Source organism: Arvicanthis niloticus, chromosome 2, assembly GCF_011762505.2.
Source record: "Arvicanthis niloticus isolate mArvNil1 chromosome 2, mArvNil1.pat.X, whole genome shotgun sequence".
Lineage (NCBI taxonomy): Eukaryota > Metazoa > Chordata > Mammalia > Rodentia > Muridae > Arvicanthis > Arvicanthis niloticus.
The window spans coordinates 11,941,740-11,967,914 of record NC_047659.1 but is presented as its reverse complement, the minus strand read 5'-3'; the positions used below and the strand labels follow the sequence as shown (position 1 = coordinate 11,967,914).

General features: G+C 46.3%; 2 protein-coding genes across 5 annotated transcripts in view; one reads left to right on the top strand and one right to left on the bottom strand.

Moving 5' to 3' along the window:
- Positions 1-547, bottom strand: part of B3galt9 (beta-1,3-galactosyltransferase 9) — a 34,878-nt gene extending 34,331 nt beyond the window's left edge. Inside the window, exon 1 of the mRNA XM_034494361.2 lies at positions 427-547. The gene's annotated coding sequence lies outside the window, so the exon portion shown is untranslated. The remainder of the gene's footprint in view (positions 1-426) is intronic.
- Positions 548-4,004: 3,457 nt separating this feature from the next.
- Positions 4,005-25,137, top strand: Rabepk (Rab9 effector protein with kelch motifs). Of its 4 annotated transcripts, none has more exons than XM_034495910.2 (8): positions 4,005-4,108; positions 7,560-7,618; positions 10,128-10,285; positions 13,370-13,522; positions 18,071-18,232; positions 19,346-19,495; positions 23,099-23,248; positions 24,825-25,137. In XM_034495910.2, exons 2-8 carry the CDS (start codon positions 7,566-7,568, stop codon positions 25,115-25,117), a joined length of 1,119 nt encoding a protein of 372 aa, XP_034351801.1. In that variant the 5' UTR covers positions 4,005-4,108; positions 7,560-7,565; the 3' UTR covers positions 25,118-25,137. The 4 variants fall into 4 exon arrangements, with proteins under 4 accessions (XP_034351801.1, XP_034351803.1, XP_034351802.1 ...); XM_034495911.2 differs by having other exon boundaries at positions 4,074-4,478; XM_076928568.1 differs by lacking the exon at positions 4,005-4,108 and adding an exon at positions 4,203-4,322.
- The last annotated feature ends 1,038 nt before the right edge of the window (positions 25,138-26,175 follow it).

The following is a 26,175-nucleotide window of genomic DNA, read 5'->3' as shown; positions in this document are numbered from 1 at the left end:
CTTGTCATTCTCTCCCATTATGGTCGCATCGATCCCGCCCACCGGCTTCCCACCTCTCAGGGACTTAAACACACAGCGGCCGCGTCCCTGGAGCAGACAGCAGCTCCTGTTACCTCTGCTGGGAGGACGCCATCCCGGGAGCACTACCCGCTCGGCCGAGAGACCAAGCGAGTTAGAGTGACAGTCTTTAAGCTCGGAGTCCAGTGGGGGCCAGGGGATGGTGACATCCCCCGGGATCTCCCCTCAGAGAACTGGCCAGCATTCGGGGGATTCGGGCTCCCCCGGTTCTCCGCGTCACGCCGCGTCGGACCCGGTCCTCTCACTTCGCAGAGCGCCCTCCAACGCACCAGGATCGGGCGCCCGGCGGGAGCCCCACAGCCGGAAGGGGCTTGCCTCACAAGCTGGACGGCCTCCGGCCCGGCTCACCTTCAGGTCGTTCTCGGGAAGGTACTTGCACTGCCGTACCTTGTCCAGATCCAGCGGCGCCATTTTAGGAAGAACAAGCCGCAGCGACGCCAGCGTCCGAGGCTGAAGCCGGAACTGTCCTTACGTCACGTCCGACCCGTGAGTGGCGTCTGCGCAGTGACGTCAAAGCCTGGCCCTCGTCTCTTCAGGCAACAGGTCTCTAAGAGAACCCGGCCGTCTTGTATATGAAACCTGCTAGGACCCGTAGCTGTCTGCCGCGGGGAGTGCTGGGATATGTAGTTTTAGTGAAACGCTCTTTCTCGCCTACTCTTGCAACAGACTTCACCTTCGGAAAACCAGATGAGGCTTTTCCTAGGGAAGATCACGAACTGGGTAACTGAGAATTCCCTAGCTCTCACTCCTACCCTGTCAGTATCTTCAGTTAAAGTTAGGGTTACTGTTACCGTCTTTCCAGGGCTAGTGAAGACCCGGCCTAGACGGTTTAAACAGATTAAGCGCTCCCAATTCTCCGGCTTGAAAGAAAAGAAACAAATATTAAAGCCAATTTCTGTACAAATGCTGGAGCTTTTTTCCTGTTAAATTCTCGAAAGACTGACAGAAATGCAAAACTTACACGTGTTACTTGCCCCAAATTTCAAAGGAAACAGAAAAACTGGAGCCTAGACTGGAAAACAGGCTATACCCAGTGAGCGCAATACAAAAATCTCTATCCTTGGAGCTCGAGTTCGGCATTTAGGAGCACTTCCGGAGGACCCAAGTTCTATTACCAGCACCCACAGCTCACAAGGCCTGTAAATCCAGTTCCAGAAGATCCAACGTCTGTCTTCTGGGCACTGCATGTAGTGCAGAAGTTTACTTGAGGGCAAAACAAATAATTTAAAAAGTATAAATTAGTATATAGGGGCTGGAGAGATGGCTCAGCGGTTAAGAGCAATAAGAGCACTGTCTGCTCTTCCAGAAATCCTAGGTTCAGTTTCTGGAAACCACATGGTGGCTCACAACCATCTCCAAAGGGATCTGATGCTCTCTCCTCTGGTGTATCTGAAGAGAGCGACAGTGTATGCACATACATACACACATACATATGAATAAATAAATCTTTTTTAAAAATTTTAAGCCGGGCAGTGGTGGCACACACCTTTAATCCCAGCACTTGGGTGGCAGAGGCAGGTGGATTTCTGAGTTTGAGGCCAGCCTGGTCTACAGAGTGAGTTCCAGGACAGCCAGGGCTACACAGAGAAACCCTGTCTCGAAAAACAAAAACAAAACAAAATTTTAAAATATAGAATTAACAAATTAGCTGGCCATAGTAGACCATATAGTTGACCCCAGCACTGGTGAGGCAGGTAGATAACTGAGTTTTAGGATAGCCTGGTCTAAAACAAAGTTGGAAAGGTGGAAAGTTGTAAGAAAGATATCTAATGAAGCATATCTAGATCTTTCGAGGAAGAGCCATACAAAAGTGGCTGGAGATAAGAAAAAGGAACAATACAGGCTGCAGAGATTGCTCAGTGGTTAAGTGCACTGGCTGCTTGCTCTTCCAGAGGTCCTGAGTTCAATTCCCAGCAACCACATGGTGGCTCACAACCATCTGTAATGGAATCCGATTCCCTCCTCTGGTGAATCTGAAGACAGTGTATTCATATTTTTTGTTTTTTTTTTAAAGAAACACATCAATTTTTCTTTTGATATAATGGGTAGCTATTGTTAAGATTTTAAACAGACGCAAAATGATCAAACTTATTTGACTTTAAAAAATTTTTGTTTTGGTTGGTGGGTTTGTTTAAGTCATTGTTTTAGCCCCTTGACTCTTTTTTTTTTTTTTTTTTTTTTTGGTTTTTAAGACAGGGTTTCTCTGTATAGCCCTGGCTGTCCTGGCACTCACTCTGTAGACCAGGCTGGCCTCGAACTCAGAAATCCGCCTACCTCTGCCTCTGCCTCCCAAGTGCTGAGATTAAAGGCGAGCGTCGCCACCACCACCACCTGGCCCACTTTTTCTTCTTAATATACCCCTCCAGCATGGCTTCTCAAGGCATCCAAAAACCCAGGGCACATCAAAGCATTCTGGATCCTTACTTCAAGAAGTAATCACTGTCCAAATACATATTGGGCACATGGCAGAGCCAACCTGGCCCTGGTTCCCCCAGAAGGAAAGCAGAGTGAGTGTATACCTCTAAATTCTTTGGCAGTCGGTGGGAGCTTTATGATAATTACAGGGAGTTCCAAAGACTCAGGTGTTGGAAATATAATGGCAAAGAAGTGAACAGAGCTGCAGCCCCCCATGTCTACTTTGTCCATGAATTTTGATTATATTTTCAAGTAGCTAAATAAATTGGAGTGAGGGTATTGTAACTCTTTTCTGTAAATCACAGCACGTGTATGGTGGAGGCAGCAGAATCAGGAATTCAAGGCTCTCCTCAGCTATACAGTGAGTTGGAGACAAGCCTGAACTACATGAAACCTAGTCTCAAAATTAAAATCCAAGTTTCCCTTTTATGTGCACTAGTAAATTCTCTCGACAGCTGTGTTCCATCCAACATTGCTATTCCGTTCTATACGAGATTAGACTAGGGTTCAGAGAGGAACAGACTTGTCAGACACTCCCATTTAGTGTGGAGCTTGTTTGAAGCCGATTTGTCTTCCCTCTCCCACTAACGGTACACTACCTCTGCTGTTTCTAGTCTGTCTTGAGTTCTGAGGGCCGTTAGTGAGCTCAGAGTATTATGGTACTCTGATCACACATAGGCTCATAGGTGAGCCATCTTTGTTTTAGGAAAGTCACGGGGCACCTATAGCTAAGACATAGATCAGAGAGGATGCAGATGAAGTTGCCAACAGAGGTTTATAGATAAAAATAATCACGGCTTTTACAGAGGACCAGCTCTGGGCCTCCATAAATAGCCAACCACAACCTCTACGGAAATCTTAAGATTTCTGTGTTGCTGAGAGAACATATTGTATCAGTGAATTTTTAAATTCTTCAGCCTTTACAATAGGATCTCCTAGTCGTCATTCATGTTTAATCTCTGCTCAGCGTGTGAGCTCCCGGAAGGCCAAGGGCCTGTGGTCTGGAACGTGCTGTAACCACAAACGGCAATTACGGAAATGACCCGCTTTAGGCGCCACAGCTTGAACCAACCTCAAAGCCTAGCATCCTGAAGCATGCAGGTAACCTCACTCAGGAGGCTGGAGCAGAATTCAAGGTCAGCCTGGCTTACAGGAGTTCCAGCCCATCTTTCCCCTTCAGAAGTCACTACTAAGGACTGCTGTAACAAACTCCGGTTGATGGGCAATGGTGGCACACACCTTTAATCCCAGCACTTGGGAGGCAGAGGCAGGTGGATTTCTGCGTTCTAGGCCAGCCTGGTCTACAGAGTGAGTTCCAGGACAGCCAGGGCTACACAGAGAAACCCTGTCTCGAAAAACAAAACAAAAACAAACAAACAAACAAAAAACAAAACCAAAAAAAAAAAACCCTCCCGCTGAACAAGGAATTGGAGTTATCGATCGATCGGCTGGAGAACTGTTCCCAGTTCCAGGCCGCCTGATTAGTTTGGCGCGTAGTCGGGGAGACGTAGAGCGGTTGGCCTGGACGCGCTTCCGGGACCTGGGGAAGGGGACGGGCTCCTAAGTCCCGCCCCATGGGTGGAGCCACGTCCTGGACAAGCCGGGGCTACGGCAGGTAATTGGTGCTGGACTGGAGGTCTTTGGGCCCCGGCATCAGGAGGAGAGCGGATTCCCTATAGACAGTGGGCTTGAGCTGGGCTTGAGCTGGGAGGGAGGGGTGGTATCCATGGTCTCCGGCCGGTCAGCTTAGGGGAAAGCAGGCAGCCATTTCTCCCTGACCCTGACTTCATTCGCGTGGAGATGGGGCTGGCTGAGGGGACGCCAAAGAGGTAACTAGGAGAGTCCCCGCCAAGCCGGACCCTCTAAGCTCTGTCTGACCCTGAGCTCATTAGCCTACCCTGCTCGTGGGGCCTCATCGGCCCAACTCTCCTTAATTCCCTTTCTCATTCGTTTGTCCTTCACTTCTACTCTCTGCGGGTCCATTGGTAAGTTATCAGAATGAATCAGACATGCTAAGATTTTGGAATCTAGTCTAGATACTTTTCTGTTACTTTTATTTTGAGACAAGTCTCACTATGTAGCTCAGGCTGGCCTCCGTGGCCTCAGGCCTCCCAAGTGCCATCACCATGCTGGCCGACTACAGACTTTTAAATAGATAATTTCATTCAGGGATCTGAGGGTGTAGTTAATTGGCAGACTGCCTGCTTATCGAGAATTTAGCCCTGGGTTTGATCTCCAGTAAGGCATAAAAAGGTATGGTGATATTTACTTTTAATCCCAGCTTTTGGGAGGTAGAGGCAAGAGGAACAGAAGTTCAAGGTCGTCCTTGGCTACATAATGAGTGGAAGCTAGCCTAGGGTACATGAGACCTTGTCTCTAAATAAGTAATGAGTTTAAAAGAAAAGATAATTACATTTAGAATGACTCCTGTAATATGGTGACTAAATAGATACTGTCGTATAGGGGGTCTAAGCCCAAGTCCTTCTGATTAAGCCTTCCTGCCAAATGGTGTGTGTGTGTGTGTGTGTGTTGTATATATTGCTAATCTCTGAGTCAGGAACAGTAACTTGAGAGACTGGAGATGGATAACCTTTGAAATCGGCTTTATTATTATTTTTTTTCTGGAAATTGAACCCAGGGCCTTGTCTATACTAAACAGGAGCTCTAGCACAGAGCCATGCCAACTCCTTGAAACTGGCCTTAAATATCCACTAACAGTGTGCAAGTTTACAGGAAAGAAAGACAGGGAGGCAGTAATTACCACAGAACACTTGTTAATTTTATTAAATTCCCACAAGGCAGTGCAAGTTATGAAAGTCAGAGGAACAACAAAAAGCCCAATATTGCAGGCAAGGCCCCAAAAAGACAGAGTGAGACCCTATCTGAAAAATAACAGCAAAAAGATAATAGATCAGAAAGCTTGTTTTCTGTGGTATGCTAGGACCAAGATGGGACAAGGTTAGCCCTAGATGTCATGGAACTGACTATGCAGACTAGGCAGGTGTAGCTGCCCTCGGCCACAAGTAAACTGGGTACACCTGAAAGGGGGGCTGGGAATTGAAGGGGGAAGGAGGGCGAGAAGAGATGAGGCCAAGACAAAGTTCTCTGATCAAGGCCCCAAGCTTTAATGTTCAGCTCTCAATTTAAAGGGGAAGACCCAACCCACAACCCCTCCTGGTTTCAGATGGGTGGGATAATCCATAGTCCCAGGTCACGGCCGGAGATGTCTCAAGGCAGGCCCAGGGGCAGTTCTGCTTCTGTGTTCTGGGCAGCCAAGGTGGGTAACTCCACCTAGATCCTGTCACTTGACCTTGTTGTGGTAAACAAGGTCTCTCAGGCTTGCTCATGGTGGGGGGAAGGTACAGTTTCCCCCGTTTTGGTTAACTTAAAAAGAAAAGAGAGAGGTGAAACAGGAATAGGGTCGTCGTGATATCTGGCTACTTCCAGCTGACATTGGGGGCAACGTGTCTGTAGGGGGAACCTAGAAGAATGGGTATGGGGGATGTTTGTCCAGTCTTAGGAGAGTTGGCTGTGTCCTGCTGTCCAGGGTTTATGGAGCCCATCTGAGGATAGGTCAGGAGGAACAGGTCCAGTAGAAGCAGCTGTGTGGGTTACACGATTTCATCCCATCTGGGGTACCGAGTAGCCAGGCTTGTTGGGAGAGATCTTTGTGTGAAGGCAACCTATCTGCTTGAGACACAAGGTTCAAAAGTTAACAGCAACACGATTATCCAAGCCAAGTATAGCCCTCTGTTTCAGTGTTTTTCCATGGAGACCCGAGACTTTGTATAGCAGGCAAGTAAGCCAGGCCTATTGCTGATTTTAGGCTTATAGCTGATTTTAGGCCTTCAGTGTTAAACAGGGCTGTCCCTGACAGGCAGGCATTGAAATCACAGAGATCATGTGCCCCTGCCTCTGCCACACCAGTCCTGGGATTAAAGGTGTGCACCACTATGCCTGGCTCTCAAAGAAATAGTTTAAATCTAATTTTTTTTTTTTTTTTTTTTTGAGACAGGGTTTCTCTGTGTAGTCCTGGCTGTCCTGGACTCTGTAGACCAGGCTGTCCTTGAACTCAGAAATCCTCCTGCCTCTGCCTCCTAAGTGCTGGGATTAAAGGCATGTGCCACCACTGCCCGGCTTAAATCTAATTTTTAAGTTAGCTTGTAAAATGTGTCTCATTATACCATTTTCATATGTTCAGATTTGTACCCTCTGTATGATTGCCTTCCTTGATATTCTGTGAGTTTTTTGTTTTGGAGGGGATTCTTGTGGGTTTTGTTTGTTTGTTTTTGTTTTTGGTTTTTTTTTTTTTTTTTTTGCTTTTCAAGATACAATTTTTCTGGACAGCCCTGGCTGTCCTGGAACTTACTCTGTAGACCAGGCTGGCCTCAAACGCAGAGATCCACCTGCCTCTGCCTCCTAGGTGCTGGGACCAAAGGTGTGTGTCACTGCCACCTGACTGACCTGTTTTATCTTTAATAAAGATCTTAAGGCCTCTGACATTTTGATATATGTTCATTCCTTATGAGACTTACAGACAGAAGGAAAACAGCTGAGAAACTTCAGTCGCCATGTTGCGTCAACAGCTGGACTGTAACTCAAGACAGACACTTACCTAGCATGCATAAAGCCCTGAATATAACATACCCAATCACTGGGGGGGGGAGGGGGGAGACAACAGCTGGATATGGTGGCTGCAATCCCAGTACTAAGGAGAATAAGGCAGGAAAATTGCCCAGAGTTGGAAGTCAGCCTGGGCTGCTGGAGAGCTTGTTTCTGAACCAGAAAGGATTATCTCCGAAGTGTGGTAATGTTGATTTGGATCTGTCAGGCCTTTGAACTTGATACATTCAACCTCGGAGATTTGGTTTTTCGGGGGTTTTTTTGTTTTGTTTTGTTTTTTCTTCCTAGTTTTGGGGCTCCAACCTTGGGCCTTTCTCATCCTGGGCAAATGTTTTACCACTGAGCTCCTCCCTGGTCCAATAGGAAAGGTTTGAGAGGGGTATAGGTCAATTTGTTGTGTTGTGGGAAGATGCCTGAATACTACCTTCCTCTCTTCTGCATAGGGCATCATGAAGCAGCTGCCCATCTTGAAGCCTGGAGACAAGCCCAGGAAAGCTACATGGTCTGTAAGGAAGGGTTCAGACACATATAAGAACTTGAGTTTTTGTTTCATCTATAGACAGTTTACTAACACATCTGATCATCACTGCAAAGGGGCAGTAATGAAACTGTGGTAATTAGATTCAAACTGTCTGGGAAGATTTTCAGAGGAAAGATAGGGGGTCAATAGTTATCAAAGAGCAGCTGTTAATTTTATTACAATCTGTTTACCAGGAAGAATAAAGGAAGAATAAAGCACTGGCTATCTGGCATCCTCAGCTGCAACCCTTAGGTCGTCCCCTGAGTTAGGGAATTTGGATTATACGGGGTCCAGTGTTTGTTGGCTGCTTGTTAAGCCCTTCATTCAGCAACTCACAGTGGCTAACAGTGATGATGCTGTAACAGTCCCGAAGCCCTAAGACAGATGGTCCCCATGTAAAGAAGCTAGAGGCAGAGCAAGTGATAGAGTATGACCTGCACTGAGAGGATCACAGCAGGGTGGAAGAGGCCCACAGGACTCCAGCTGAGGTCTGTGCCCACTTGCACATCCGCCATGCTTCACAGCCATCACACATGTGCTGGAGACATGCTCTAGGGTAAAGCCCTCTAGAGAACTGTCTGTGTAGCTTGGTTATTATAGAGCTCTGCTTAGCACGTATTATATATCCCTAGTTCTGTCCCTCACAGTAAACATGATAAAGCAGGCACCTTGAACGAGGCCTTGCATACTCTGTGTGTACCTGTCCATCCAACCTCCAATGTCTTATTAATTTATTTTGCTGTTTGTTTTGTTCTTGAGACTGATTCTCATGTAGCCCAGGTTGGCCCCTAACTTTGAGCAATCCTTGTTTCCTAGCCTCCCAAGTGCTGGGATTACAGGCATGGCCACTAAGATTAGCCTTGTTTTGTTTAGAGATAGGCTGTCTAGTGTTCAGGTAGTAGGATCGCTTAGAGTCCAAGGCTAGCCCAGACAATGGAGTAAGATGCTCTCTGGAAAAAAATAAAGATGAAAAGAACTTTTACGTTAAAGCTTTTTTTTTTTTTTTTTTTTCTGTGAAAACAATGAAGAGCAACTATTTATGAACCCTTCAAACAGTACACAAATCCACACCCAGAACAGATCTGGACAAGAACGAGAGATCCTGGAATCACTGATACTGATGGAGATGGGTGTCCATAGAAACCACAGGACAGATGAATCAGAAAAGCAAATAGGCTGAGGGAAAGGAATTCCTAGGATACTGATGGTTCCCAGGGGGCTGGTGGGAGACGGATCAGAGAGGAAAGGAAACAGCTAGCAGCAGGTCAGTACACACTCGGAGGAAGAGGTGCAGAGAATCCAGGTTCTGGGAAAGGCGCTAGAAAGTAGGAGGGGTCAGGAGTGCCAACGCTGGAGAGCCCAAGGAAGACGGGACCTGGAGTCAGGAAATGTTCATCTTCACTGTGTGCCCCAGCACAGGCCTATAATCCCACACGTGGGAGCTAGGGGCAGGAATATCAGGGATGTAAGGTCATCCTGGGCTACCTGGAAATCCAAGGCCAGCCTAGGCTGTATGAGACCCTGTCAGACACTAAATTTTTATTTGTTTCCAACAAGAAAGCTTAAAATACATTTATCCCCATTAACCATCAAAATACATGTAGCAGCAAATGTCCTGATCCTGTATTGCAGCCTGTGATTCCTAGACATAGGTGCCGTTAGGTTGAGGTTTCCAAGCCTGGAATAATCTTTTAGTGGATTATTTATTTATTTATTTATTTATTTATTTTACAATTGTGAGCCTTAATCCATGTATTCTGGAGAATTTTCTCCACAGGGAGACATAATTGACCATTGGCTTAGGGCCTTGGCACCACAGGTGTCCCTATGAATTTAATCATGCCTTAGCCACTATTTACTAAGCTCCCTGCACCCTCACAGGCTCCCCCTTTGAAGATGAGAACTATGGCAACCCTTGCTATATAGTAGAGGAAACTGAGGTTCGGGAAGGTGAGGTGACTCCCCAAATGCCTCACATCTAGAAAGCACTGAAGCTCACAGTTGAACCAGGTCTGTCTGAACCCACAGACCATGATAATAACACCCTGATGTTGCCAAGGCATACCAGTGGACATCTCTGCATGTCACTTCCCCTGTCTACCACAGAGCCTGTTAAAAGTCCAGAGAAAATTGAAAAGCCAGTCCTGAACACAGGCAAGGTACTGTGTATGGCGCTTTGTTGTGTATAACTCAGAGAGCAAGCCAGAGTCAGTGAGATAGCACAACAGGTCAAGGCACTTGCCTAGCAAGCCTGGTTTCAATCTCGAACCCAGAGGAAGGTGGAGAAAAAGAACCAATTCTATAGAGTTTTCCTCTGAGCTCCATGCATGCGTACAGAACACACATACGACACACATGCTCCCATACAATAGTAATAATTAAATCTTAAAGCATGGGTATGTGTGCCAGACCTTTCATCCTGGCGACTGCTCTATGAGGAATGGGAGAATATTCTCACACAGGCCTCCTGAACATGTCTTCCCTTTGGCAGGTACACCTTGACTTGCCCTGGAGACAGGCCCTGCCCTCGAGTTGGCCACAGCTGCTCATATTTTCCTCCAGTGGACGAGGCCAAGAGAGGGAAGGTCTTCATTGTCGGGGGAGCAAATCCAAACCAAAGCTTCTCAGATGTACACACCATGGATTTGGGTAAGATCAACGCTACAGAACATTCCTAACGACAGCAGCTGCGCTGGGTACAGTGGTGCACATCTTCTGAATTCTAGCACTGGGGAAGCAGAGGCATGACAGCCCCTGGGAGTTTGAAACCAACCTGGTTTATATAGCAAGTTCCAGGACAGGAAAACATAGACCCTGAACAGTAATAATGACACAACAACAATATAGACCATGAACCATAATAATAAGAACAACAAAAATAAAATAATATCTTAGTTTGGCTTTTGTTGCTGTGACCAAGTCAACTCTTATAAAGGACAACATTTAATTGGGGCTGGCTTACAGGTTCGGTGTTTCAGTCCATCATCATCAAGGCAGGGAGCCCAGCATCCAGGCAGACATGGCACTGGAAGAGCTGAGAGTTCTACATCTTCAGACTATCCTCAGGCAGCTAGGAGGAGGGTCTCAAAGCCCAGCCCCACAGTGACACGCTTCCTCCAACAAGGCCGCACCTCCTAATAATGCCACTCCTGGACCAAGCATATTCAAGCCACCACCAGTGATAATCATACTGACTCAGATCAGACAAGGGAGTTTTCCTCTTAAAGAGAAGAACATCTGTATTGGTCCCTATGGCCTCAGCCGACCTTTAGCGCTGCGCTTGTCCAGTACATCCTCGTTTGGAGAAGAGTCTGCGTCTTAGGGTTTCCATTGCTGTGAAGAGACACAGTTACCACAGCAACTCTTATAAAGGCAAACATTCAGTTGGGGCTGGCTTACAGTTTCAGAGGTTTAGTCTATTCTCATCATGACAGCATCCAAGTAGACATGATGCTGGAGGAGCTGAGAATTCTACATCTTCATTGGAGGGCAGCCAGGAAGGGACTGTCTTCCACACTGAGTGGAGCTTGACCTCTAGGAGCCCTCAGAGCCCACCTAGACAGAGACACACTTCCTCCAACAGGTCCACCCCTAATAGTGCCACTTCCCATGGGCCAAGCCTATTCAAACCACCACAGTCTGTTCTGAGGCCTGGCAATTGGTTATGTATTAACTGTTAGAGACATCATTTCTCCTGTCCACATTCTAATGAATCAAGTCCTGGCTTCATCTGTCTCCCACTGTGTTTGTCCCTTTCCATTCCCTCCGCAGTTCCCACCAATGCTGTCTTTCCGCTAGCCCTGGAATCATCCTCACTCTGGTCTCCTTCCCTCCATGTTGGCTCACTACACAATGCATGCCCCATACCTATGCAGAAAGTGTTGCTCTTCGGTTTGGACAAGGGTGCTTTTTGTTTTGAAGCAGTCTCACGTGGCTCAGGCTGGACTTGAACTCCCTGTGGGGCTGACAGCATAACCTTGAACTTCTGATTCCCTTGCCTTTACCTTCCAAGTGTGTATCTGAGCCCCTTCACCTGGTCTGTAGTGCAGGACTGTAGCTGGCACATGGGCATGGGTCCTGTTGGGCTGAGTTGTGGATCCTGCGGGTCTGTTCCCCAGGCGTCTGGAACCGCGGCTCAGGCGGGCAGAAGTTCGGGAATTGCACCGGAAGGAAGCTGGGCTATGAGAAGCCACCAAGCTCTTCTCTAGGCATGGGGAGATCTCAGTCTGAAAACCACAGGGCAGAGCTCTTGGGTTGGGGGTCTCCAGGCCAAGAGGCTGACCGGAGACCAGTGGTCTCCGCCCTTGGGCTCCCAGATGCCGCTGGGAGGCCGCAGAAGGACGGGGGTAGGGGGGTGGGGGTGGCATACGGGCTGGACCGGTCTGCAGCCAAGAGGGGGCAAGAGTCTCCAGCAGCGCCCCACGGGCTGGAGACTCTTGGTTACTGCAACTCGCTTGGCTGGGTCATGGCTGGCGTAGAGTTGGTGAGCTCCGTGGCAGGAATGTAGAGAGGCTCAGTAATTGAAGGCCTTCTCCACGGTTCTCCACGGGGGAGGAGGGGCATGGGGGAGGCAAAGACACAAGGAAGTACATGGTTTTAAAAGGTTTATTGTCATGGTGGCAAGTGGATGCAGCTGTCCTCAGCGCCGGCCTGAGGTTAAATACCAATACCGTGGCACGTGGCATTTCAGATATTAAGGAGCTTACTTTTTTGCTCAGTTTTATCATGTCTGTTTGTCTGCCTGTCTGCCTGTCTGCCTGTCTGCCTGCCTGTCTGCCTGCCTGTCTGCCTGCCTGTCTGCCTGTCTGCCTGTCTGTAACAGCATCTTCCTATGCAGTCCATTCTAGCCTAGAGTTCTCTGTGTAGCCCAGACTGGCTTCATACTCAGTCCTTCTGCCTCCACTTTCCATGTCCTGGGATCCTGGACTTGTGCCACCATGCCAGCTTCAATGACATTATTATTGCAAGTTATCAAGTGCCCCAGTGACCTTAGCAAGGCCACAGTATCCTATTAAATAGAGGTACTAACCAGCTTCATTTGCAGTTGTGATTAGCTAACAGTGTGATGCCTGTAAGGTCCTACCTTCCTGACTTGCTAACTAAAGAATTAGTTGGTTTTGCGTTGTTACTCTATTTGCCCAGAGATTAGCTGAGAGAGGGAGAAGGAGGAAGGGAGGGAGATAGATTTTATAGAGTCCAGGGGTGTTCTGCAGAATCTAAGGACAAAAAATAATAGCCCAGGCTGATGAGAGTGGAAACTGGATCCAAGTGGCCCATGTCAGCCAAGCCCCATTAGTTACAAGTAGAAAGTTAGTGTCAGCTGGGTGGTGGTGGCACACGCCTTTAATCCCAGCACTTGGGAGGCAGAGGCAGGCGGATTTCTGAGTTCGAGGCCAGCCTGGTCTACAGAGTGAGTTCCAGGACAGCCAGGACTACACAGAGAAACCCTGTCTCGAAAAACCAAAAAAAAAAAAAAAGAAAAAAGAAAAAGAAAGAAAGTTAGTGTCAGACATATGTCACTGGACTCTGTAGGGAAGAGAACCTTTCCATGGAAGAGGTTCACAGACCAGGTAGATAGCCTGCAAGCGTGCACTAGAGAACACATCAGCCTTTGATCCCGCTCCCTTTGTGGTTGGTCGCTTATGATTTTGCCCTTGTTTCCACTGTCCTGATAATCTAACCAGAATTACCAGCTGACAGCCCCAGTTCAAGGACCGGGTAAATGTTTTCTAGGAACACACCAGTGGGACACGGCCACCAGAGAGGGCCTCCTGCCCCGGTATGAGCACGCCAGCTTCCTTCCCACCTGCTCTCCTCACAGCATCTGGGTGTTTGGAGGTGCAGACCAGTCAGGAAATCGAAATTGTCTACAAGTCATGAATCCTGGTGAGTAGATGCAGGTTAGTTTCTCTTTATCATTGTATATGCTTGGCCCAGGGAGTGGCACTATTAGTAGATGTGGCCTTGTGGAGTAGGTGTATCACTGTGGGGGTGACCATTAAGACCCTTTTCCTAGCTGCCCGGTAGTGAGTATTCTGCTAGCAGACTTAAGACAAAGATGTAGAACTCTCAGCTTCTACTGCTCCATGCTTGCCTGGATGCTGCCATGTTCCTGCTTTGATGATAATGGTCTGAACTTCTGAACCAATAAGCTGGCCCCAATTACATGTTGTCCTTCTAAGAGCTGCTTTGGTCACGGTGTCTGTTCACAGCTATAAAACCCTAACACACTATGAATGCAGTTATGCTGCAGTACAATCAGTCGCCATTGCCCTAATCTATTTTACTTTGCTAACCTCATAGAAATAGGAATTTATGGATTTTTTTATTTGTGTGCCTGTGTGTGCATGAAAGAGAGAGAGAGAGAGAGAGAGAGAGAGAGAGAGAGAGAGAGAGAGAGATCATACACATTCTGTAGTGTGGAAATTAGTTCTCTTCTTTTACCATGTGGGGCCCAGTGATCAAACTCACCTGGGTAGCTCAGGGCTTTCCGGTGATGGAATTATAGGAGTGTTTCATATCAGACAGGACTGAATTGTCTTTTGTGTCAAGTAGTAAATTTCTTTGTTGTATTTGAAAAGTGTCTTCTTAGATAGTCATTTGATTGGTTTGAGTGTTTGTAATCCACCATGCCCTCCCTGTCTGGAATATAAATGCTTTTTTTAAAAACCACATTTTATTTTTTTATTGTATGTATATGAATGTTTTGCCTGCATGTATGTCTGTGTCCCAGGTACATGCAGTGCCCAAGGATGCCAGAAGAGGGGATCAGATCCCCTCAGAACTGGAGTTACATCCAATTGTGAGCCACCACGTAGGTGCTGGGAACCAAAGCCTTTGGACGAGCAGCCAGTGTTCTTAACTACTGTATCGTCTCTCCGAGCAGCCAGTGTTCTTAACTACTGTATCATCTCTCCATCTCTAGCTTTTCTCCCCCGAACCCCTCTTGGTTTTTTCGAGACAGGGTTTCTCTGTGTAGCCCTGGCTGTCCTGGAGCTCACTCTGTAGACCAGGCTGGCCTAGAACTCACAGAGATCCACCTGCCTCTGCCTCCCAAGTGCTGGGATTAAAAGTGTGCACCACACTGCTCTCTTCTTTTTTCTTTTCTTTTCTTTCTTTCTTTCTTTCTTTCTTTCTTTCTTTCTTTCTTTCTTTCTTTTTTGTTTTGTTTTTTTTTTCTTTTGTTTTGAAACTGAGTCTCACTATGTAGCCCTGGCAAGCTGGCCTGGAACTCTTTGTGTAGATCAGGCTGGCCTCAAACTCTCAGAGATCCACCTGCCTCTGCTCCTGAGTGCTGGAATTAAAGGCATGCATCACCACTGTGGCTGGAATGTAAATGCTTTGAGGATAAGGTTTTGTTCACTGTTTACAGAGTCGGGAGTACAATCAGATAGAAAGTCGACACTGCCCTGGCCTGTGCTGACGCCATTTTGTCTGGAACCATCCTAGAGTGTGATCATCACACTGGGTCAGGGAGTGTAGGCCTGATATCCTAGTTACTTGGGAGGCTGAGGCAGAAGGACCACAAGTTCAAGGCCATTCTGGGCTGGCGTGTGATGGCTGGCAGTTTGAATCAGGCCAGTAGAGTGCTTGCCTGGTGGGTAGGAACCTCTTGGTTTGATTCCCAGAACTTGGGGAAGAAATAGTTCACGACTGAGTCTATGCTTTGCTGTACAACTATCCATGAGCTTGAGCCAAGCCTCTCAATGCCTCGGTTTTCTTTCCTGCCACACTGGGACATCAGTCCCTCCCTTGTGACCTTGTTACGGATTTCAATTAGGAGCTAACACTCACTCTCTGGTATTGATCCAGACAGAATTTGGAAAGTGGAAATCAGGAAGTCTACCTTTAAAAAGGCGGCATGGTGTGTGTGGGGAATGTTGGGAGACCCGGGGAAGGGTTCCCCACTCTACCGCCCAGGGCTAGCCTAGAACCAAGATCCTCCTGTCTCAGCTTCCTAAATGCTGAGATCACCAGTGTGTATGTGTGGGACCCTGTCCTTTGGCTCTGGGAGGTGACATTTATTTTAAAACAGAACCAAACAAAAATCCACAGTGGTGCACGCCTGTAATCCCAGCATTCTGAAGGCAGAGGCAGGCAGAGCTCTATGAGTTTGAGGCTAGCCTGGCCAGGCAGGGCTATGTAGTGAAACCCTATCTCAATACAAAACAACAGAAACAGATCAGTGAAGCCCAGGAAAGCTTCTGTCAGAGAAGCTAATTGTCTTCACTTTTCATTTGTTTTGTTTCACTGACAGAGTCTTGATCGAGAGTCAAGGCTCTTAGTTTCCCTGCCTCATTCCACACTTACAAGTTTGAGCTGCCAGATCCTGCTTGACTTTCGGTTCCTGGGCTCCCAGCCCTGCCTGAGATCTGCAGCTCTAGAGAGATTTCCTTTTGCTTTGATGTAGTCTGAGGACCGCTCCTCACGCATGGTCCTGTGTGGCTGCCACATGCTTTGCATATGCCTTGTGTAACATTTTACGCATTGAATGAGGAGCCTTTCCAAAAGGCACAGAGATTCTCTAGACAGGAAATAATACTCCGTTTGGTGGGACTCTGACAGATCTGGCTTCAAACCCCTCCCCTCCCCTCCTGTCCCCCTCCCCTTCCCTCCCCTCCCCTTCCCTCCCCTCCCCTCCTGTCCCCCTCCCCTTCCCTTCCCCTCCTGTCCCCCTCCCCTTCCCTCCCCTTCCCCTCCTCCCATCCCCCTCCCCCTCCCCCCCTCTCTCCTCTCCTCTCCTCTCCTCTCCTCTCCTCTCCTCTCCTCTCCTCTCCTCTCCTCTCCAGAAGGTCTGTTAAAATGTCTGACCTTCCACACATCTCTCAGGGGTGAGTGAGAACCATGGACAGACAGCTTGGGACAGCTGACCTTTGTGAGGAAGATGCTGTGTATGCATCTGCTCCTATAACATTCAAGTTTTAGTTTGAAAGGAAAAAAACTTGTGTATGCCTCTCATGTGGTGAGCTTTTCTTTTCAAGATAGACTGGGGTGCTATTGCAACTCTTCACACCTGGGCTGGAGAACTGCTCTGATTCCCAGGTTTGATTTCCAGTTCACACATAGAGGCTCACAGCCGTTGTAACTCCACTCCAGGGGCTCTCCCACCCTCTTCTGACCTCTAAGAGCAACAGGCAGGCACATGATGCACATACACAGATCCAGGCAAAGCATTCACATTCATAAAGATAATTTTTTTTTTTATTTGGTTTTTGGTTTTTTGAGACAGGGTTTCTCTGTGTAGCCCTGGCTGTCCTGGAACTCACTCTGTAGACCAGGCTGGCCTCGAACTCAGAAATCCGCCTGTCTCTGCCTCCCAAGTGCTGGGATTAAAGGTGTGTGCCACCACTGCCCGGCAGATAAATATTTTTTTTAAATGTGTTTAAAGGCTGGAGAGATGGCTCAGTAGTTAAGAGCACTAGTTGCTCTTCCTGAAGACCTGGGTTCGATTCCCAGCACCCACATAGCAGCTCACAACTGTCCGTAACTCCAGTTCCAGGGGCTCTAACACCCTCATACAGATATACATGCAGGCAAGAACATCAGTCATACAAAATAAAGACAAGTTTTTAAAAATGTGTTTAAAGCCCAACAGCCATTTGCTGGCCATGCCCTTAAACAAGTAACAGTCTAACTTGGCTTCAGTTCCAATTTGAGAAGGGGGAAACTGACATTTATTTATCATTTCTCATTTATTTATTATTTATCATTCAGTTGGGTTATTATTAGTACTTCTGAGATTGTCTTTCTTTTTATTTTATTTTATTTTATTTTATTTTATCTTAGTGTATGTTTATGAGTGCTCTATCTGCATGTATACCTGCACAGCAGAAGAGGGCATCAGATCCCATTACTGACAGTTGTGAGCCACCATGTGGGTGCTGGGAATTGAACCCAGAACCTCTGAAAGAGGAGCCAGTGCTCTTAACCACTGAGCCATTTCTCCAGCCCCATCTACTTTCTTTCAATGGCCACATTTTTTAGGAAGTTTGGCACATTTGGACTCTAGCATCCAGTGTGAATAGATTTTAGCAGACATTGGACTCCCGAAAGCACAGAGTTGCCAGCACGGTGGATAAGCACTCAGACTAGCTCCTGACCTCACTCCTGATTCAACATGTGGCTTCTTAGCTTTGGGGAACTCGATCTGTCTGGACAACCTCTAATATCATCCTGCTCTTGTTTGGCATTGGAGACTGTGAGCGCCCTGCCCTGCGCTGTGCTGAGCTGTGTTGTGCTCCTCAGAGACTAGGGTACAGAGGAAACCCTGTCAAGCCCTACCAAGAGTCAAGTCCGGGTCTGCAGAAGTGCATCTGTAGGAGACTACAAGCCTAGCAGGCCCTGGGTATAGATCCCCAGAGCCTCAGAAAGCAAAGAGTGAAGGCAGAGCCCTCAACATAGGTCTTTTAAGTGCTTATTTTCTCTCTGGACTAGAAGCCAGGATGTGGAGCACCCCAGAAGTGACTGGCTCCCCACCATCCCCAAGAACATTCCACACATCGTCTGCAGCTATTGGAAATCAACTGTATGTCTTTGGGGGAGGAGAGAGAGGTGCCCAGCCCGTGGAGGATGTGAAGTTGCATGTATTTGACGCAAGTATGGGCTGGGGACATAGGGATCATGGGGCTGCTTACCTGGCCAGGGCCACCTCAGCCTCAGTTATCTTTCAAACAGGAAACAGGTTTTGAGAAAAGATGCTGCGTGAAGTAGAATACTCGCCTCGCAGGCACCAAACCCTGCGCACACTTTATCCCAGCACCACACAAACCAAGCACAATGGCAGATGTGTGTCTGAAATCCCAGCAGTCGAGAGATTAGGCCTAGCCTATGATACATGAAACCTGTCTTTAAAAAAAAAAAAAAAAAGAAAGAAAGAAAAGAAAAAGAAAAAGAAAAAGTCAGCCAGGCGGTGGTGGTGCACACTTTTAATCCCAGCACTTGGGAAGCAGAGGTAGGCAGATTTCTGAGTTCAAGGCCAGCTTGGTCTACAGAGTGAGTTCTAGGACAGCCAGGGCTACACAGAGAAACCCAGTCTCGAAAAAACAAAAAACAAAAAAACAAACAAACAAACAAAAAAAAAAAACCAAGAAAATAAGAAAGAAAAAGAAAAAGTCAAGCTGGGTGTATTGGTACTTGTCTTTAATCCCAGCACTATGAGACAGAAGCAGGCAAATCTCTTTGAATTTGAGGTCAGCCTGGTCTACATAGTTCTAGGCTAGCTCAGGCTATATAATGAGACCCTGTCTCAAAAAACAATGACAAAAAGATGGTGACTTTGGGTTGGATGTGGCACAGGGTAAAGCATGTACTCAGTATGTACAATGGCCCCGGGTGATCTCCTGTACCTCTCAAAAACAAACTTAACAACAAAAGGAGGAAAAAACAGCTCTGAAAGAAGGCTTTTCACAGAAGCAGCACACGCATTTATCTTAACTCTGAGGCAGTTCTTGTTTGAAGCTTAAGGGAATGTATTTCTCAGTCCAAAGCAAGAAATGGCTTCCTGATAGCCAGACTGTAAGCCAGCATGCTGGGTTATTGGCTTGCAGTCTGCAGCCCTGGATGTATCCAAGTAGAGGTTACATAGTGGGATTAAGGTCTGCTGCTGGTAAACTGGGGAGGACTCCGGGGTCACTTCCTTGGTGGAGCACCCATGTCCTGGGAGGTGCTGAAGAAGGAGGCCACCTAGTGTTAATGCATTTACCTTTGTAGACACTCTGACATGGTCTCAGCCAGAGACACATGGAAGTCCTCCATCTCCCCGGCATGGCCATGTGATGGTGGCAGCGGGGACAAAACTCTTCATCCACGGAGGACTGGCAGGGGACAAGTTCTTTGGTGATCTCCATTGCATTGATATAGGTAAGTCTGTTAGAGGGGCTTATGTATTCAGAATTCTTTAAGATGTGATTTGAGAGAATTCTACTTGACTGGCTGTTAGAGTCTTTCCTAGATAGATTTCAAGAAGCACGGCCTGAATAATGAGGAATTAAAAGGATGGAGAGGCAGCTCAGCCCTGAAGCTCATTGCTGTACTTTCCAGGGAGGGGCCTAGGTTGGAGTCCCAACCCCCACATGACAGCAACTGCACCTCCAGTCTGTTGCCCTTTTCTGCCCTCAGCAGGCAGCATGTGGTGGAGCTCAGACTCAAGCAGGCACTGCACACACTAAGTTCAGCAGATGTGTAGGTGGGTAAGTAAATAGGTAGGCAAGCAGACAGACAGACTGACTGATTTGAAGAAGAGAGGAGGAGGGGAAAATATCATTAACAATTGGAGCTGGAGAAATAGCTCAGCACTTAAAACACTTACTGCTCTTGCAGAGTACCCAAGTTCAGTTCCCAGCACCCACACTAGACAGCTCAGAGCAGCTCCAGGGAATCTAAAACCTCTGGTCTCAGCTGACACCTGAACATACACACATAGACACACATATATGCACAAAGTTAAAAATAAGAAATTTCAAAAAATTTAAAATCTGTATGTGTGGATGGTTTTCCTGTATGTATATGTACCACAAGTGCCTGAAGAGGCCAGAAGAAGGTACTGGATTCTCTAGAACCAGAGTTACAGGAGGTTGTGAGCTGCCATGGGGGTGCTGGGAATTGAACCTCAAGAAGTGCTGAGCCATCTCTGTAGCCTCAAACACATCTTTTTTAAATTGTTTATTTTTCTGAAACAGTCATACTATGTGTAGCTCTGCCTGGCCTAGATCTTACTATGTAGACCAAGCTGTTCTTGAACTCACAGAGATGAGTGCCTCAGCCTCCTGAGTGCTGGGTCTAAAGGCGTGCGCCATCACACCTAAGTAGATCCACTTTTAAATGCAGTCATTCCTCAAGACTCAGTGTGTGTTCAGGCACTGTTCCCTCTCAGCACCCGCCCCTTCCACCACAAGTTCCTACACTTTGTGTTCCCAGCTAGAGCTCTGTCTTGGCTCTTGCTCCATGTCCAGTCTAGATAACAGGTGGGTGATCGGAACTAAGTGTTTGCAGGGCTTCATGGTCAAAAAAAAAAAAGAAAGAGAAAACCAATTTATCTCCACCTCAGAAGGGCTGGGCTCTCTTCTGAGCCTTTCTGGCTGTTAGCTCCATTGAGGGTGGGACTTCCTCTTTGCTTTGTCTGTATATTTCCAGCACAAGTGCAGTCAGCCAGATAGTGGGTAAGTGCTTATCTGCTCATGAGCGGATGGATGAATACATGAGCAAGGCCTGACTTGCTTCAGACTACAGAGCAGAAGCAGGCTTACTAGCAGGAATTTCTTCATTGACTGCAAGCTTTTCTCTTTGTTCCTTTCTTTGTTCACACACACACACACACACACACACACACACACACACACTATATATATATATATATATATATATATATATATATATATATATATATATATATATCACATATTTCTAAGACAGTGTTTCTCTTTGTAGTCCTGGAACTCACTTTATAGACTAAGTTGGCTTTGAACTTACAGCGACCCACCTGCCTCTGCCTCCTGAATGCTGGAACTAAAGGTGCCCAGCTTTTTGTTTTGTTTTGAAGACAGTGTCTAGCTGTGTAGCCCAACCTCACAGTCACTTCAGACTGCCGAGTTCAGGGACTAGAGACTTATGCTCCCATGCAGTTTCAAATAGGATAGGATTTGTTCTTGATGTTTTGAGACAAGGTCTCTCCATGTAGTCCTGGCTGTCCTGGAATTCACTATGTAAACCAAACAGGCTTCAAACTCACAGAGGTCCAGCTGCCTCTGTGTCTGAGTGCTGCGATTAAAGGTGTACACCATCATGCTTGGCTGATAATTGTTTAAGACTCTATTTTTCTGTGCGGAAGAATTCCTCCTAGTATTGCTTTATCCCTTCTCTAAATAGTCTTCCAATCTAAAGTCCAGTGTTGTGTATTACCTCATTTAAGTGCTCCTTTGAAAAGATGCAAAACTAGTTTTGGGAGCATCAGGCAGATCTCTGTAAGTTCGAGGCCAGCCTGGTCTACAGAACAAGTTCTTGGACAGCCAGGGCTACACAGAGAAACTCTGTCTCAAAAAAACCAAAAAGCTAAAACAAGACAGTGTTGGGAATGAGCACTGAATCAACAAGGCGAGTTGTAGAGGACACAGGCTTGGCAGCCTTAACGTGCCCAGCTCTGCCCCTTATAAGCTACTCCAGCAAGCCCCATCCTTCAGTCATCCTGTGTGCTTATCCATCAGAAGAAAGGCAGTAGATACACGTGATCGCAATTCAGAGGGCTGAGCAAGACTTTGCAAGTGTCTAGCCTGCACTCACACAGTTGCTGTTGGAGGTACTGAAGAGATGGGTTGGCATCTTCCTGAGGCCCTGGGTTTGATTCCTAGCACCCACATGGCAGCTTCCAGCCATTGTAATTTTAGTTCAATGGAATGAAGCACCCTTTTCTGGCCTCTAGCCACCATGCACGGATGTGGTGCACAGACAAACTTGTAAGCAAAACACATATGGATAAAATAAAAGTGAATCTTTCTTTTCTTTCTTTCTTTCTTTCTTTAATTTTTAATTTATTTTTTATTGGATATTTTATTTATATTTCAGATGCCATCCCCTTTCCCCATTTCCCCTCCCTAGAAAACCCCTATCCCATGCCCCCTTCTACTTTTTGCTTTTATACAATTTTTTAAATGTTAATCAAAGGCATTATAAGTTTGGTAATGCTCAATATCAATCAGAAGTGTAACCCAATACCCAACCTAGATATACCAACTATCTTTGACTGACAGAGATCTTTTTTGTTGTTGTTGTTTTGTTTTTTCAAGACAGGGTTTCTCTGTGTAACCCTGGCTCTCCTGAACTCACCTTGTAGACCAGGCTGGCCTTGAACTCACAGAGATCTGCCTGCTTTTGCCTCTAGAGTACTGGGATTAAAGATGTATGCCACTACTGTCTGGCTAGAAAATTAAATCTTTTAAAAAATGTATTTAAAACACACAAGCATATGAACATGTATGCCTGTATATTTGTGTATGTGCGTACACATGTGCACATACACACACACACAGAGTCCCTTTCCTTACTTATCTGGGCAGTTGACAGTGAACAATTAAAGATTACAGTCACTATTAAAGTTTCACATTTCTCAGCATGTTCCAAAGAGCATCAGAATCCCACGAGATTTTTTTTTTTTTAAATGTAGGTCCCTTGCTGCAGATTATAGAATAATTTAAGCCACCCTCCCTCAAAAGCAGTTCTGCATAATGAACCTTTCTCCGTTACCTCTTAAGAGATTTCCTGTGACCCAGGCATGGTGTTGAACATCTTTAATCCCAGAGTTCAGTTTAAGGTCAGCCTGCTTTATATAGCGCATTCCAGACCAGAGCTATATCAATACACACACACATACACACACTCCCTGTGGATGACCCTCAGCAATCACTTTACAAACTACAGCAGATAATTTGAATTCCCATTTTAGCTCATGTGTGCAACTCTCCCTTGTGACAGGTGACATGAGCTGGCAGAAGCTTGGTCCCACTGGGGCTGTTCCAGTAGGCTGTGCTGCGCATGCCGCTGTGGCTGTGGGACACCATGTGTACATGTTTGGAGGAATGACAGCCACTGGAGCACTGAACACGATGTACAAGTATCACACAGGTGAGCGAGAGTCACTGATGGTCAGTTTTCTTCTTTAAAAACATTGTGCCCTTTCCTTTCCTTCCTTATTTTATTTTAAGATTTATTTATTGTATGTATGTGAGTACATGTGCACTTTCTCGAGACACACCAGAAGAGGGCATCAGATCCCATTACAGATGGTTGTGAGCCACCATGTGGTTGCTGGGAATTGAACTCAGGACCTCTGGAAGGGCAGTCAGTGCTCTTGATCACTGAGCCATCTCTCTAGCCCCAACTCCTGGGCTTTAAAGCAAACATCCTTTGAAAAGTGATGCATGTGCTGGGCGGTGGTGGCGCACGCCTTTAAGCCCAGCACTTGGGAGGCAGAGGCAGGCGGATTTCTGAGTTTGAGGCCAGCCTGGTCTACAGAGTGAGTTCCAGGACAGCCAGGACACAGAGAAACCCTGTCTCGAAAAACCAAAAAAGAAAAGTGATGCAGACATTGTCTAGTTTGGTGCCTTCATGTTTAAATCCAGAGGAAGGACTGGGGAAGTGGCTCCGGGGGTAACAGTGCAAACATGAAGACCTGAGTCTGAATCCCCAGCATCTGTATAAAAGCTAGGCATGGCCATGTGCACCTATAATCCCAGCACTGGGGAGCACAGGCAGGCAGATTACCGGGCTCACCGGCCCACCTGAAACTGCAGTTCTGGTTCAGTGATCTGTCTCAAAGGAAAATAGGACAGATATCAACAGAGGAAGACATCTGTGGTCCTCCTCACTCTATTCTCCTGAAACACACACGCATGCACACACCATATATGCACACATACACATGCACACACACTAATTAATATACTCACACACATGCACACACACTAATTAAACCCAAAAGAGCGAAAACTAAACTTAAAGATGGCATCATTAGTACACAAGAAGCAAGGCGTGGTGGTTCATGTTTGAAATCCCAGGCAGGAGGATTTCAGAGAGTTAAAGGCTAGCATGGTCTATATATTAAGTTCCAGGATGGCTTGGGCTACAGGATAAGCTTCTTCTTATCTTAGAACTGGAGAGGTGGCTAAGGGACAGTCGCTTGCTGCTCGTGCAGAGGACTAGAGTTCAGTCGCCAGCACTCACATATCAGCTAACAACTACCTGAAACTCCAGTTCCTGGGGGTCCAAAGACGACTTCTGACCTCTATGGGCGCCAGGTATGCAAGTGGTACACAGACCACAGACATGCAGGCCAAACTAAATAATATATATATATAAAAAATAAAAATATAAAAAATTATATAAAAATATTTTTTTCAAAAAACACACACACATTTAAAAAAAAAAAAAAAAAAAAAAAAAAAAAAAAAAAAAAAAACTCGAAAAACCAAAAAAAAAATCCCCACAGAAAAACAGGGTCTCTCTGTGTAGCTCAGCTGGTCTGATAAAGGCAGCCATCCTCCTGCCTGTGCCTCCTGAGTGCTGGGATTACAGGTGTGCACTGTCATGACCAGCCTGTTTTTCCCTTTATTTCCTCTTTGTGACTTAACTGATGCAGAACATCACTGAATACCTGTGGAACTGTCTTAACAGGAGCCTTTGCTTTGTCTCCCTTACTCAGAAAAGCAGCACTGGACCATACTTCAGTTTGACACTTCCCTACCCCCTGGACGACTGGACCACTCCATGTGTGTCATCCCATGGCCAGTGACATCTACCTCTGAGAATGAAGACTCAGATTCTGTCATTCTAACCCTCCACGCTGAGAAAGGGGATGCTGCTGAAAAAGCAGAGACCCAGAGTGGAGGGTCGCATGAGGAGAGTCCCACTACCATGTTGCTCTGTTTTGTGTTCGGTGGGATGAATACAGAAGGGGAGATCTATGATGATTGTCTCGTGACTGTAGTGGACTAATAAAACCCACATTTTTATTACTTGTTACTTTTTACAAAAGTGAAAACTCTGCTAAGTTACACAGCCAATTACTTTTTTTCACAATATATTCTCTCAACCCAGAGTAGTGGTTCACACCAGGCATAGCAGCACACACCTTTAATTCCAGCACTTGGGAGGCAGAGGCAGGTGGATCTCTGAGTTCAAGGCCAGCCTGGTCTAACATAGTGAGTTCCAGGACAGCCAGAGCTACATAGTGAAATTCTGTCTTGAAAAACCAAAAATAAAATGCATATTCACCTTGCACTTAATCAACTTTTATAACTGGACAGCCCAGTGTAAATAATTGCATTATAAAGTTTTACCAGCAATAAAATCTGTAGATACCCAATCTAGTATTGAAGTAGACAATTATGAGTTGGAATCTCTTTTTAATATGCATTAGCTAATTTCTAGAAAAAAAAAAAAAAAAAGTGCAGGCAAGGGGCTGGAGAGATAGCTGAGCAGTTGAGAGCTCTTGTTCTTACAGAAAACCCAGGCTCAGGTTCCAAAACCCATATGGTAGCTGCCAACTCCCTGTAATTCCAGTTCCAGAGGATCCAGATCTGACACTCTGCAGGCAAAACACTCATACAAATAATCTAAGTTTTAAAAACAAAAAGTACAGACAAGAGCAGTGTGTGAGATCTTTTTGGTTTGTAAACAATTGGGTGTTCACAGAACATGTACCCCGCCCCCCCCCCAAACTTTGTTCAGATGTGGGCACATTACCAATCTTAAAAAGAAAAGTGTGTGGTGGTGTAGCTATGTTTTTTGTTTTTTTTTTTTTCCCCCAAAGGAGTGCTGGCAATCGGGGGGACAAAGGATGAGGGACTCTTGTTATTCTTAATCATCCCTGGACCCAGTGTGAAAATCAATTCAGTACAAATCAATTTTGACATTTGACTTGGCCCCAGATACTTGCCTGTTAGTGTTTCAGACAAAAATCTGAGAGCCTAGGCTGGCCTCAAAGTTGTCATCCTCCTGCCTCAGTGTACTAGGATTACAGACAAGTGCTATCATGCCCCCTCCCCCTTTTT

What these genes read in the sequence shown, in the direction of transcription:
- Rabepk (XM_034495910.2), top strand. Translation starts at nt 7,566, where the DNA reads ATGAAGCAGCTGCCCATCTTGAAGCCTGGAGACAAGCCCAGGAAAGCT. An exon ending in TCTACAAGTCATGAATCCTG is followed by an intron (nt 13,523 to 18,070) that starts GTGAGTAGATGC and finishes TCTCTGGACTAG; the next exon opens with AAGCCAGGATGTGGAGCACC. An exon ending in GATGTACAAGTATCACACAG is followed by an intron (nt 23,249 to 24,824) that starts GTGAGCGAGAGT and finishes TCCCTTACTCAG; the next exon opens with AAAAGCAGCACTGGACCATA.